This window comes from Oreochromis niloticus, linkage group LG7 (genome assembly GCF_001858045.2).
Source record: "Oreochromis niloticus isolate F11D_XX linkage group LG7, O_niloticus_UMD_NMBU, whole genome shotgun sequence".
NCBI lineage: Eukaryota > Metazoa > Chordata > Actinopteri > Cichliformes > Cichlidae > Oreochromis > Oreochromis niloticus.
The window spans coordinates 45105855-45120587 of record NC_031972.2 but is presented as its reverse complement, the minus strand read 5'-3'; the positions used below and the strand labels follow the sequence as shown (position 1 = coordinate 45120587).

The window sequence follows — 14733 nt, the reverse complement described above, 5'->3', positions numbered from 1 at the left end:
CTCTCCTCTGAGTCACTCCCTCCCTCTTTTGGTCCAGGATCAGTGGCTCTCTGCTCCTCTCTCCTAATGTCAACCATTCTACGGACTGGATACCGGCCAGCGATGCAGACACTGCCCCGCTGAGGAAGAAGACTTTTTTTATATAATTGTTTTGTATTCCACCGGGTGTTTCTCTGTTAAGACAAAAGACTGGGTGTGATGACGGCGTGGCAAGAAGAGGGCAAAAAGAGACGTCACGAGGGACCGAAGTGCTGCTTATCTGTCCCAACAATTCTGTCATGTCCTAAAACAGAGGTTATCACACAAGGAAGACTGGCTGCTTGGAAATAAGAGGGCAACATGTGAACCTCAAGGGAAAATGTGATAACAAGGCATCACAGGAGCCGCTACCGTCTGCAGTGTATTCCTTTTCCTTGTTGCTTTTACAGCTTTGGCCTAATATCAAAGGGAGAAAAAAAGCTGTAGTTAAGCCCATTATACAAATGAGCTTTGTGATCTACTGCACACACTGAAGCCATGTACATGAAAGGTGAAAGGTGATCCTCGAAGCAAAAAAGGCAAGCAACTCTAATAACATATGAGATCTCAATGGTAACAGAGCTCTGCAAGATCAAATTTCTCACCCGTAGTATTTGGCATTGCAAATCAGTTGATCATGTTTGTTGACGCTAACAGGCGTGAATGTACACGTGGGTCAACAGGGTTGAAGCTGAAGCCAGTGGGAATGGTGGGAATGTGGATGTTTCCCGAGTTATCTCTTTGGGGGTTTTTCAGCGAGGAGAGGACTGAAGAGAAGACCAAAGCTATACTGGAGAGCTCATAAAGGAAGACCATGCTGTTAAATGGATGGATAGGTAGACGCTAACTTTGGTGACCATGAGTCTTTTTATCTATCGCCACCAGCAGCTCAGGCTTTTCACTTGACAACTGGGAAATCTCAGGATTCAAATTTTGTAAACATTGTTTTATCATACGCGATCCTGAATTCTCCTCTAGCACTTGTAGAAACCTGCAATCAACTGGGATCAGGTTATCTTCCAGTTTGCAAATGTTATCTGGAAATAGAATCTGCTAAGCATCAGTACCTTAACACGGTCACTGTGAACACGTTTATTCTAACATTGCTCTAGTCATAGTCAGGTTAATGTACAGATTGCTTATGTGCATAAACAACATAAGGTCTTTAACAGTAAATACCCTCAAAAGCTGGCATTTGATTGGCTTCTGGGCTGTAAAATGTCCGACTTTCACAATGACCTGTTTCCAGAGGTGTCTTCACCAGTGCTGTATCGTGTACAGGTGCCAGGAGCTGGACTTTTGCAATGCAGTGGTCAGCAGTTGTGCATTACTAGTTCACTGTATGAAATGACATATTGTCTCTGGGAACAGGACATCTGTTAGGAAAAATGTTGGCTGTGCTGCCATGAGACATTATGAAGAGGAAGTGTCAGTTGGCACAAAAGGAAACGGGCATCAGTGAAAGGAAACAGGAAGGGCTCACAATGTAAAGTCAAAAGCTAATATAGTACTATCTTTAGACTTCATATCCAGGCCAGCTTCACATCAGAGAACAGAAATACTTGCATTCAATTTCTATAAAAATCGCAATATAGAAGTGTTTTACTAAAAAGGATTTACAGCACAGCCTTCTCCTGCAGCTTAATATGATTATGAGAGGGTAAATTCACAAACACGATACAGATGTGAGCCATTGCCGGTGAATGTGCTGCAGATTGCAATGTAATTGTATCTCTCTCTCTGCAAATTACAGCAGATCTGCTCAGTTCACTTCAGCAATCCAAATCTTTTTGACTTCACATATCAGCTGCAAGTAAATAGGCTTAGGTACCAGCCAAGTAGATTATAGCAGATTAGCTTCTTGATTTATGTGTACAGTACACCTACTAAAATCTAGGCTTTTAGACAATGCCAAAGTCAAAGAGTAAGAGTAATAAAACCAGCTGCTTTACCATGTACAGTCATCTAAAGAGCGACTGTCTTCACATCTGACAGAGTGGGTGTTATGCAGCTGGTAAACAAAAACATAATTCAGAACTCTGACTTGTTGCCTGTTTTCCACTTGTCCACTAATCATAATTTAAGGACAAAAAGAATTGTTTTTTTCTAAATACTGCATTTGTTATTTTAAAATCTAAAATCAAAAACTGAGAGACATAAAGTATTCACTCTTTGATGGAGCACTCCAAGTGTGATCAGAAGCATTCTGCTTGTCTAATTATCCCACAGATGTGTCTACAACTTGATTAGTGTGCAACTGTAGCAAATTAATGGGTTGGATATAATTAAATAAGGCACAGAGTATTCCCAGGAGCACTCAGGCCTCAGTAATTATCTGAACCGAAATGAACTCCAAGCACAGAGTCTGGCAAAAAACAGGCTGTGCTCTTTACCTGCATAACAAAGTCCCCAACAGTAAAGCATGGTGGTGGTAGCATCATGCTATTGTGGCATTTCCCTGTTGTATCTTTCTGAAGAATGAATACACCCAAAAATGCAAACGCCCTTGAAAGAAGATGAACTGCTCTTGAACCTAGAGGGCAAAGGGAAGACAACAATGACTCGATACATACAACCAAGAAAATGCCACAGTGGGTTAAGGATAGTGTTTAAGCACCACAAAACGACTGTGGGACACCTGAAGACAGAAATTCAGTTCATAGACTTTCTACATTCATTCTGATCTGCAAGACTGGTCAGTAATAACTTAAACAAAATACTGTATGCACAGCTTTTAGAGACTTGCATTAAAATTTAAGCAGCTATGTCCTCTTAATATTATTATAATAATACAGAGAGTGCAGAATTATTAGGCAAGTTGTATTTTTGAGGAATAATTTTATTATTGAACAACAACCATGTTCTCAATGAACACAAAAAACTGATTAATATCAAAGTTGAATGTTTTTGGAAGTAGTTTTTAGTTTGTTTTTAGTTTTAGCTATTTTAGGGGGATATCTGTGTGTGCAGGTGACTATTACTGTGCATAATTATTAGGCAACTTAACAAAAAACAAATATATACCCATTTCAGTTATTTATTTTTACCAGTGAAACCAATATAACATCTCCACATTCACAAATATACATTTCTGACATTCAAAAACAAAACAAAAACAAATCAGCGACCAATATAGCCACCTTTCTTTGCAAGGACACTCAAAAGCCTGCCATCCATGGATTCTGTCAGTGTTTTGATCTGTTCACCATCAACATTGCGTGCAGCAGCAACCACAGCCTCCCAGACACTGTTCAGAGAGGTGTACTGTTTTCCCTCCTTGTAAATCTCACATTTGATGATGGACCACAGGTTCTCAATGGGGTTCAGATCAGGTGAACAAGGAGGCCATGTCATTAGTTTTTCTCCTTTTATACCCTTTCTTGCCAGCCACGCTGTGGAGTACTTGGACACGTGTGATGGAGCATTGTCCTGCATGAAAATCATGTTTTTCTTGAAGGATGCAGACTTCTTCCTGTACCACTGCTTGAAGAAGGTGTCTTCCAGAAACTGGCAGTAGGACTGGGAGTTGAGCTTGACTCCATCCTCAACCCGAAAAGGCCCCACAAGCTCATCTTTGATGATACCAGCCCAAACCAGTACTCCACCTCCACCTTGCTGGCGTCTGAGTCGGACTGGAGCTCTCTGCCCTTTACCAATCCAGCCACGGGCCCATCCATCTGGCCCATCAAGACTCACTCTCATTTCATCAGTCCATAAAACCTTAGAAAAATCAGTCTTGAGATATTTCTTGGCCCAGTCTTGACGTTTCAGCTTGTGTGTCTTGTTCAGTGGTGGTCATCTTTCAGCCTTTCTTACCTTGGCCATGTCTGTGAGTATTGCACACCTTGTGCTTTTGGGCACTCCAGTGATGTTGCAGCTCTGAAATATGGCCAAACTGGTGGCAAGTGGCATCTTGGCAGCTGCACGCTTGACTTTTCTCAGTTCATGGGCAGTTATTTTGCGCCTTGGTTTTTCCACACGCTTCTTGCGACCCTGTTGACTATTTTGAATGAAACGCTTGATTGTTCGATGATCACGCGTCAGAAGCTTTGCAATTTTAAGACTGCTGCATCCCTCTGCAAGATATCTCACTATTTTTGACTTTTCTGAGCCTGTCAAGTCCTTCTTTTGACCCATTTTGCCAAAGGAAAGGAAGTTGCCTAATAATTATGCACACCTGATATAGGGTGTTGATGTCATTAGACCACACCCCTTCTCATTACAGAGATGCACATCACCTAATATGCTTAATTGGTAGTAGGCTTTTGAGCCTATACAGCTTGGAGTGAGACAACATGCATGAAGAGGATGATGTGGACAAAATACTCATTTGCCTAATAATTCTGCACTCCCTGTATTATGATACTTTCATGATATTTTTGGAAAACAGGAGAAAGATTTCAGTGACACTTGTGTTTGCATTAGGATTAACAAAGTTCTTTCTTATCTTAAATATTTCTAAACATGCATTTTCACTCTTCATGGTGGTTTATTAAATACAGATTGCCCCATTTCTAAACAATGTGTACAAAAAGTAAGTGGTCTGAATATTTTCTAAATCCACTGTATAAACTACACTAATGCTAAAAGATACTTGAAAAGCTTGAAGTTAGGAATCTAGGGCAATGGTGTCTTGTGTATTTAGCTCTGATGTCAGAGCAAACATATGGTATTCCCCATCATATCACGAACCTCTCCAAACAAACTGAAGGCTTACGTGATGTAAATACATTTATTGAAAACACAACAACTTTTCACACAGAAAAAAAAGAAAACAAGAATGGCACATTTTTCACCTCAACAGAGCATGAAAGAAAGACAGTCTCTTCAACAGTATGTCCTGGGTATGTAAATACAAATCCACTGACAGCACATCTGATAATGACTTAGATATTGTTCTGGAGATTGCTATAAACAGACAGTGAAGACCAAACAGGAGCAATAACAACAGAAAAGTGTTGTAAATATTCTCTGATTACTTTATAAAACAAACTATGGCTATGTTAATAGTGTGTGAAGAGGGTTTACAAAAAAAAAAACAGAAGTAAAAAATAATAAATAAATATGAGACGCTACATTACCCTCGCTTGTATCACTTTAGTAGAGTAACAAAAGTTGTTTTAAACTCGGCTGATATGACAGATCAACAAGAAGATTGGACGAAAAGAGGAAGGGCATAAACCAGGAAGGAGCGTCTTTTTAATGTCGCTGTGAGTCAGTCCATTGCATCAGCTGAACTTGAATCCAATTATCTGAGTCAAACAGCAGTAAAACACATGATTAAAATTCTTCACAGCTGAAAAACATTCAACTATGGGGAAACAGAAGCACAAGAGTGGCCTATACATGAACTAGGAGAGTAAAGTGAAAATTACATCAAGTAATTTGTAGAAAAATCTAAATTGGAATGGAGGTATCTCTTACCTGTCCAAGCGGTTGACCACCTCTCTCACAGTGTTGATGAGATTCTCGTGTTCTTGAGGGTTACTGACAATGATGCTATGGAGCTTCTTCATGTAGGAATCAATGGTTTCAAGACTGGGTGTCTCTCCACTGCCTGCAGGCCCACAAGAGTGTGTTTTTCAGGTCAAATATGTTCACAGAACAGCACAGATATGACCAAAGATGGCTCTCAAGCAAGAATAGATAACACAAGCAAGATTTATCACATTGTAGTAGGACGACTCACACGACACGGTCATGCTGGACACTGTTGACTTTACAAAGTAATGTCAAAAATGCTTCTGAATGGATTCCTGCATTTCCAGACACATGCTAATTCCCCAAAGTGACCCTCATACTAAACCATAAATTTGGCTCTGTTACAACCAGAGTCCCAACGACTGCCACTAGCAGAGGTGCAACATACAACAGTAAAATCTACAAACATGAATTGAGCAAGTTCTCATTCACGAGACCTTACAGTCTTTGTTCAGCTTCTCAGAGACTAGACTTGAGAGTGTTTTGCAATCAACTTTCAGTGCGAAGCTCTTAGGAAATAATTCCAGGAGTGTTCTGACTATTTCTGCTGTTTGCAGACTCAGTGTCTCTGCTGTGAGAAAGACATTCAAACAGGTGTGGGAGAAAACTGCCAGGAAAACATCACGGCTGTGAACTCAGCACAGACTTTAAATGTAGGTGAAACATGAGTAAAGACAGTGGGAGCAAATTCCATTTCAACAATAACTTACATTAAAATAAAGAACTCCCTGATTCCCAGGCTCATTACAAAATAGTCTACAAACAGGAAAATTGAGTTAGTCGTGTTTAAATGTGTGGATTAATAGAAGATTCTGGAGCTCTAGGAATAAATAAATACTTTGTCTATGTGTATGTATGGTTCACCATCTTCAACCGTGACTGTAGAACTAATATCTTACTACACTGGTTTGTGTGTGTCGAGGGATGAAATACTGTTAATGGATCTTAAGTCGATACCAGTTTATGATGTGCATTCATCAGCATCACACTGAGCCCAAAAGTTCAATTGCACAATTTAAGAAATAAAAGCAGTGGATTTCTATCTTCTTTTTTTTTTTCATACAAAGAAGAATCTTGATTTACAAAAAGTCATTTCATTTACATCCCAAAAAGATGAAACATTAGTTCCCAAAACTAATGTTCCCAGTCTGAAGAGGCGTAACGGATGAAACAAAAACCTTTTATCAGCAAATATATGACAAACTGCAGAAATGCCCAATAAGCCATCTAGGATGGTAAAAAGACAATTATTAAATTTGAATTTAAAGTTACTGATAAGTCAATAAGATTATGTTTCTTTTGGATCAAGTTCACTTAAGCCCCTTTTCCATTAGTACCTACTCGGATCGACTCGGCATGGTTCGCCACGTTTGCAGGGTTTTCCATTAGGTACCAGGTACTTTTTTAGTACCTGCTCGGCCGGGGTTCCAAGCAATCCAAACAGGTACTAAAATGTGATGTCGTCAGAGTGCAGGTCACCGATTGGCTGGTCAGTAGCGTCACTCGATGAGTCGTGAGAGAAAATCAAAAATGGCAGTGTTCCCCCAAGTGTGACGGAGAGCTACAGATCGAGCAGCAGGTATATATTCGGTTGGACGTCCACCTTTGTTGTAGCGTTTGTGTCTGCTATGACAACAAGCATGCAAACAAGGTACTACTGGGTTGTGATGGAAAACCAGCCCTAATCCGTGGGGACTTGACCCAAGTAGGTACTAATGTAAAAAGAGCTTTATTAGCGCAATCTTTGTTTGACACCTTTGTGAATGCAGGATCCACAGAATACCACTGGGTGTTCTCACCTGGCAGGGGTATAGTGGAGAAGCTAGAGCTGAGAGCCTGGCGCAGGGTCTCCAGGTGTTGGTGAAGGAGCCCGTTGCGTCCCCTCTCCTGCATGACGTCCCCTTCCAGCCTCTCTACAGCTCCGCGCATGCTCTCCACGTGCTTCTGCAGGGCTGCGTTACGCTCCTCATACTCCATGTTTGTCTTACGCAGCTGCCGCAGTTCAGCTTCACGTGCTGTTGAGGGAAACGTATGCAGAAGAAAGAGAACAGTGGTAGATCACAGGGGGAGCTCTGGGGCAGATGACACATCTAGACATAAATTTTTCATTTGTTCTGAGAGTTTAGGACATTAGTGAGTTGCAAGAGGAGCTATTTTAGGACAGTGGCCATAAAGTGTGGTGGTGCTTTAAAGTAGCGAAAGCATGTGTTTAGAAACTAGACAAATGGACACAAAGTTTAAAAACAAATAATCATTTTAAAGGAGGCAGCAGGTTGGGATCGAGCTCTTTTACCTTTGCTGTGGTTTAGAAACTCCTCTGTGAAGATCGGTATGTCAAACACAGTTCTGTCCTTTCCCTCTGCATCCTTCTGTTTATAACCAGAGACAGCAAGACAGAAGGAGATAAGCTCAACTGTGAAAACACTTGGCCACGCAGACTGACAGCAAAGAGGTGGTCATTTATCTAGCTGGGCTGTGTGTGGGTGGGTAATTGATTTTATACCTAGCCACCGGGGAAATACAGTGATACAGTATAAGAAATGAGGAGGTAGACGTAATCTCATCAGCGGTGCTTCTACAATATCAAAGGCTCTGAAATGGTTTGCAATAAATTTGCAATAAAATACATTTTGAAACAGAAGCGCAAGACGCAGCACAGCTTTAATCCCCTCCTCTAAAAGAATGCATCATCTTTCCTCATATCTTAACATAATGACATTAATGCCCAATCCTCATTAAATCCAAAACACTATTCCCTCAGGAATCAGTGATTCCCAGTCAAGTCACCTTGGCTATAACCCTTCAGAGTGTGCTGAAAGACTTACAAAGGAAACCTCTTAAACACATGCAGAACTTAATAAAAAAGAATTACACAGTTACTACAAGGCAAGCGTTTGGATCAAAAAACACAGCACCAAAGAGGATTAAGCCAGTTTTAGTCACGCAACAATAAGCACTTAACGCACAGAGCAAGATGAGGGCAAACAACCCAAGAAGTTTCCTGGGTGACAAAAGCCAGAAAACACACACATATTAAGAAAACTTTCAACTATTGACTAATTCTCTTTCATTTCATGCTATTACAGCTTCCTCATAAATACTAATAAAGAGACCATGATGGGAAAATTACATTAGCACCAATATGGAAAAACTAAAAATAATGTGATTCACAAAATGCCACATTTGCTTCATTTTTCTGTAAACACACCATGACCCCAACATTTCTTCTGTTTGCTTTACAACCGCTAAAATGCTGACTAAGTATATAAAGTGCTCATGTCTTCCTCTTTACTCGACAATGATATCCCCCTCAACATAATGAGTGATCTTATCTCGTTATTAACTTTGTGTTTGAAGTGTTTTAAAAGTTAGAGTCAGAGTACGTGTGAACGGACGGGGACGGAAAGAGTCACTGACCTCGTGAAGGGCCTCGTTGGTTACCTGGTGTCCGACATCTGGAGTGGAAGGAAAGAAGGAAAGAGGACAGCCGATGATTCATTTATCTGGAGAGGTGTGTCTTTACCACAACACAAACTGACAGAGTGAACCAAAGTAGTTCAAGTAAGGACAGAAAAAAATCCCCTCACTGCACTTTGTATTGTGAATCACCGGGAACAAAGCAGGGCATCAAGTTCAGATCACGTTCTCGTATTTTTTTTCCAAGAGCACAGCTGTTTGTGTCGTTAACATTTCTGGGATTTAAAAGGAGAGAGCTGAAGGCGAGGTAATGCCGACCTTATGTCAAGCAAGCAAAGCAACGGCCTCTTGGCCTTAACTTGAACTGTTACTCATGATCTCAACTAAGAAGTTGCAAAGTATTGTTTTCGATTTTTCCGCTGAATGAGGAAAAAACAAAGAATTTATTGTGACTTATTTTTTACTAAATACTGAAATATGTTCAATTACTAAACTGTAAGCAGAAATATGTTAGGGGTCTCTGTTAATCAGAAAAGATTTGATTGTTTTGTTTTGTCACAATCGACTTAATGTGTATGCATTATTAGCATTTTTATTCATTTAAGCAGAAAATCACAAAAGTATTGCTGAGAATTAGTGTCTGACTGATATTAGCTACTTACTGGTATATCTGCATTTCTATTTTTAACGTCCAATAAATATAATACATTTAAAATTTTAAAAAGGAGACGGGAAAAAACACACTGACCATGTTACGAGTGTTAATGTTGCGTATTTTGGCTAGAGAGTGTTAGGCAAATCTGTTTATTTTCCTCTGTATGTGTGTGGAAAAAAGAAAAAGATATTAGCCAAAAATCAGTATTGATATCAGTCTTATAAATCCTATATCACTCAAAAAAAAAAAAGACTCTAATGAGATATGATTTTACAAAGAAAAGCTCTAAATGATCATTTGGTTCCCTGTTCCAGGACTCCTTTAAAACTCAACATTTTTCTCTCCTGAAGAGAGATTTCAAACTTCCATTTTGTGTGATAATGATTTTAAAAGACAAACAGGAACCGCAAGAACACACTGACTGCTTACTGTACGGTATGATTTTCATTAGATACACGTTTATGTGAGTCATCCTGTCTGGAAGGGATTTGCGCACCAAAGAAAGGCTGGATTATCCAAATATCATCAGACAAAGGAAGTAACTCACTTGCCAAAAGCTTTCAAACGGCAGACCCTAATGGATGGTGGGCCACCAGCCAAACTTTTTATTTTCAGCATTCGATGCCAACTAGCCACCCTGCTGTTTTCTGACCAGATCTCACCTCCCCTGTGCCTCTTGCCCTTCTGCTTCTCCTGGACCTTCCTGGTGAAATGTTTGTAGGCCTCTGTCTTCTGGTACTTCTCCAGCTCTCGCATGTAGCGCTCCTTATCGCGCTCTGCCTCGTCCAAGTATCGCTGCAGAGACGAGAAACAAAGGTGAGAAAAGCCGGGGAGACTTAGACGCAAAGGCTGGAAATAAGATTTGTGCAAAATATGATGGAGGAGGATTGTGGGTTAGATTGTGAGATGAGTGGGAGTAATTATTCCTAATCAGCATGAATTCTTTTCAACAAACTAAAAAAAACACAACTGCAATTTTCCAATATTAATAACCTACATTCGCTCAATTCATGGAAGGGAGAAAAAGCATCTTGTAATATAATTAGTAGAAAAGCTTATTAAACCATCTCCATTCAGAGGTCTTGTCCCAGCGTACCGCCTAATCAGTCTGAGCTTCGACTCTGTGTGAAACACATCGCAGCGAAGTTGCACATGCTCTTTGCCAACTTTGGAAAACAAAACATGTCCAGACATTTCAAATATTCTCTGTAAAAATAGCAAGAAGAAAAACTCCCACACTGAATAGTATAAATACTTGATTAAGAATGAGGATTTTTCTTCTTTTTTCTTTTTTGCTAACATTTGTGAGCTGTTCATGCTAAAGCTAAAGGGACTCCAAAATGATTACGGTTCTGCTGGATCTTTAAATGTGCATCTTAAGCTCAGTGGTCCGTCTATAGATTGGGACTGGAATAAAAAAAGTTAATCTGGTAAAACAAAACTGCAAATGCTTCTATCATAAGACGATGCTCGTTTCTGCTATTCTTGTATTGCATTTGAGGGCATCAAGCTACGATCTGTTAGAAGCCGTCAGAATTTCTTTGTCAGCTCCAAACACACGGTTGCTATGGATTCTAAGGGAAGTTTTTCCCTAAGCCGTTTTTGTGCAAAGTGAAAAATTACATGATGCTTTGCTGGTCTGAGGTATTGTTAAATCTGGCAAGGGATATTCTGTGTTGGCAGGTTCCAGATGAATATCGCTTGCTTCTGCTCTCTTTATTTTCTTCCACTGCTTTCTCAAAAGCTGCACTCCATAGTTGGACGTGAGTGAAAACATAGAGATTTGTTTTTAATCCTTTTGCAGGTAATCTTAAAACAGATGGAAAGAAATGCCAACAGAAATGTTTGACACATGTCTCTCCGCCACTGTGGGCTCACTGTGTAATCCTGTCTCGAACTTCTCTGCTGACCTGCTTCTCCTCGGGGGGCAGCTTGCTCCACTCGTTGCCCAGCATCCTTGTAATCTCTGGAAAGGGCACGTCTGGACGCTCTGCCCGTAGCTGCTCCCGTCTGTCGTTCATGAAGCGAACGTAGCCCGTCAGGGGGGCCTTGGGAGCGTTGCTGTCCTTCATTGGCTTCTTCCTCTTCCTCCCCTTGGTCCAGCTGCCACGTCGGGGTTTCTGCGAGATAACGAAAACAAACATGTTTTAAAGGTTCACGTAGGAGTTCTACCCTGACGTGTACTGGCAAGACTTTCTTTCAGTGTGAACTGGAATTTTTATTAATTTATATATGTATTTTTTTTAAACGTGTCATTCGATATCTGTGTGTTCACCTCTTACCTCATCTCCGTTTCTCTGGCTGTTGTTGTCAGCATTGGCTGCAGGTGAGCCCGTCTGCTCATCCATGACTCTTACGACGGAAGATTAGATCTGGAGGGAAACACTAGATGTTAGAACAAAAAACATTTCACAGCAGAAACGGCCAATAAACTATTTTTAAAACATGAATATACGATCTCAAAAGGCCAATGTTTAGTTAACCTAAAGATTGTGCCATCTATGGCAGTCAGGTGAAAAACTAGGCCATAGATTGCTGCCCAAAGGTGGGTTAAGCATTTTGAGACTGATCGGCTTCTTGTCCAAACTCCACCCAGGCTTGGCTGCAAAACAGTCTCTTGGCCAGCCTCATTTCCTCTAATAGAAATGTCTTGCTGCTATCAATCACAATTGAGCAAGTAAATGAAAAAAGAAAAACATAACACATTCACTTCTCAAGCACTAACGCAGCCTATTTTTAACAGCAGCAGTGTGGCAGTATTGCCTTAAACTTGGAGATAAGAGAACACCACTGAACGTGCTAAAACACTCTCTCAATAAAAGCACACTCACTCACCAAATATCAGTGCTTTAAAAAATGAGATTAACTGGAATCGCCATATTTTTGGAGTCTCTAACCCACTTGAAAACACTGCAAAGCATCGGTGCAAAAAACCCCAAATGAATGGCAATAGCACCAAATTAAAACCTGTGCTGATTTGGGCAGCTGCAGCCCAGGTTGAGCTGTAAATATAGGAGCAACATTGTGCATTTTAACCTTTGACCTCTCCTTTGACAACATGGGAAATACACCTCTTTAGCCTGGATGTGGTTTCTGCCCTCTGCCATTAAATACTGTGGGAAAAGTCACAGAGGAATTAGTCAGTCTACCACAAAAAGCTCTTATGGAAAGCCCCCCCCAGAAAAGAGGGGTAAGCCAGGGTTTTCTTTGTTAGACTTTTTTTCAGACCCTGAAGAAGTGATAATAAAATCCAGTGATTCTGCAAACTTATCCCCCATCTGTCATCCAAGGAAGCTTATTTGATGTTACTTTAGGAGTTCTGGGTTAGGTTGTAAGACGCTGGGTTTGACTATGAAAAAAAAAACTCACTAAAAAGTAAAAACGAGCACAGAAAAGACTAAACAGATGCTCTGTGTAGCAGAAAAAGGCTATGCCACAGTGCCCTCTGCTGGACCTTAGCACATGATGCATGACTCAAATCTCTTTTCTCCAGATAAAATGGTCCACTATCACAATCTGTGAGATAAAATATGAGGTTTAATAGTTTCACTTTTTACACGGTGACATATTGAAGCAGTATGTGATCACCATAAGGCATATACCAGAGTGCGCTTTGTCCTTTATTATAGTATACAGCTTTACTTTGGTACAAGGAGGTATCTAGGCCAACTGATGTTTCTATATTTTACACAGCAGCAGCTATAAATTATTAGACACCGCAGGATGCTGTTAGGTTAGGTTTAGGAGCTCTCTGTCAGTCGTTACGACGTTTATGTATGTGTATGTGGGATCTTCTCTGTGTGATAATCAACCATTAGCGTTTAGCCATTAAAGGCCTAACCCCTGAAGTAGTATGTTTAAACAGTAACACGCTAGGCCAGATAGTGATTAGACTTACATTTAACTTATGTAGCTAGATGTTTATGTGGGCTATTATACTGATGTATCGCTAAAAATTAAATAAATAAATAATAATCCATTTGGCCAGCAGGAATAGCGAACTATACTGGCTGCTACATGATGCTAACATACACTTGCTAAGCAAAGCTAACTTCAACAGCTGCGACAGGCAAACCTCACTCTTGGGCTGTGTGTCAGCTGAATGTCAATCAATCGACATAAAAAAGGGAGACATATTCAAATGATAATTATCAGAAGTAACAAGCTAACACTAATATATTAAACTTCTTAGCTGATTGCGAAGTGTGCTCCTAGCTAGCATTAGCAAGCCATTAGCATGAAGATGGGTCATCGAAAGCCTTTGTTTTCATTTAACCTTGACATGTGATTTGATACATCAGGAATCTAAATATTTTATGTGGATATAACGGAAGCCATTGTGTGGAAACCAACCTTATATAACGCACCCTCTAGCTGGAGCTGCCCAGAATATTTTCCTAATCAAAACAATAAAAATGTCCACTCAGATAGAATCGCACCAGATAGACAGAAAGCATGGGGGCTCCTGATGTACTTAGTCCTACTACAGACGGTTTTCCCTACGCGTATGATTTGATGTTTCATATTATCAGTGCTTTTTTGGCAGTTATGAGAAAAGCAATGTATTTATAGCGCAATGCGACTTTTCTGAATATATATATATAATAGGCAATACATTTATACATTTGACTGTAACTGGGTGGTCTCTGATTCCACCCATGCAAAACAAGCACCAGAAAAAAACAGCATAAGAAACGAAAATTAGAAAATATTTTCTACGTGATGTCTTTAAAACCCCCAAAAGCTGATTTTCTTTGATTCTATACAGCGAACTGCTCTATGCTTTCTAATTCTTGGTCTCATTTTTCTTCGTGTACCCAACCAACCACCCTCATTTAGAGCGCTACCTCCCCCTACGGTTGAGTATAAGCATTACATGTCTTAAATGGATACGTTTTTCAAAGTCAAAATCTCTTGAGAAATTTCAAGCCTTAAGCCTTTCTAATCAAACACAGGAACAAGCTACAAACCAGAGCTTGTTAGAAGTATTTAATGGATGAGATGAAAATCTTTTTTCTGATTTGGGCTGCAGTTAGGAGTCTTTAATCTTTTTGTAATTTATAAGACAATCCACATTAATTCAAGTACCACTGTTATTTATTTTATTTAGCCTTTATTTAACTAGGAAATCCCTCGAGATTATTCTCTCTTTTGCAAGGGAG

The 14733-nt window shown here is 40.0% G+C and overlaps 1 protein-coding gene across 3 annotated transcripts; it reads right to left on the bottom strand.

Moving 5' to 3' along the window:
- Nucleotides 1–4731: 4731 nt before the first annotated feature.
- On the bottom strand, nucleotides 4732–14078 carry hmg20a (high mobility group 20A). Of its 3 annotated transcripts, none has more exons than XM_005453103.3 (9): nucleotides 13925–14078; nucleotides 11854–11943; nucleotides 11482–11691; nucleotides 10234–10366; nucleotides 8917–8954; nucleotides 7793–7868; nucleotides 7299–7514; nucleotides 5443–5575; nucleotides 4732–5270 (listed from the first exon to the last, which is right to left on the bottom strand). In XM_005453103.3, the coding sequence occupies exons 2-9, from the start codon at nucleotides 11917–11919 to the stop codon at nucleotides 5267–5269; spliced, it is 876 nt and encodes a 291-aa protein (XP_005453160.1). In that variant the 5' UTR covers nucleotides 11920–11943; nucleotides 13925–14078; the 3' UTR covers nucleotides 4732–5266. The 3 variants fall into 3 exon arrangements, with proteins under 3 accessions (XP_005453160.1, XP_025764338.1, XP_003447568.1); XM_025908553.1 differs by having other exon boundaries at nucleotides 7793–7865; XM_003447520.5 differs by lacking the exon at nucleotides 4732–5270 and having other exon boundaries at nucleotides 5439–5575.
- Between the last annotated feature and the right edge of the window lie 655 nt (nucleotides 14079–14733).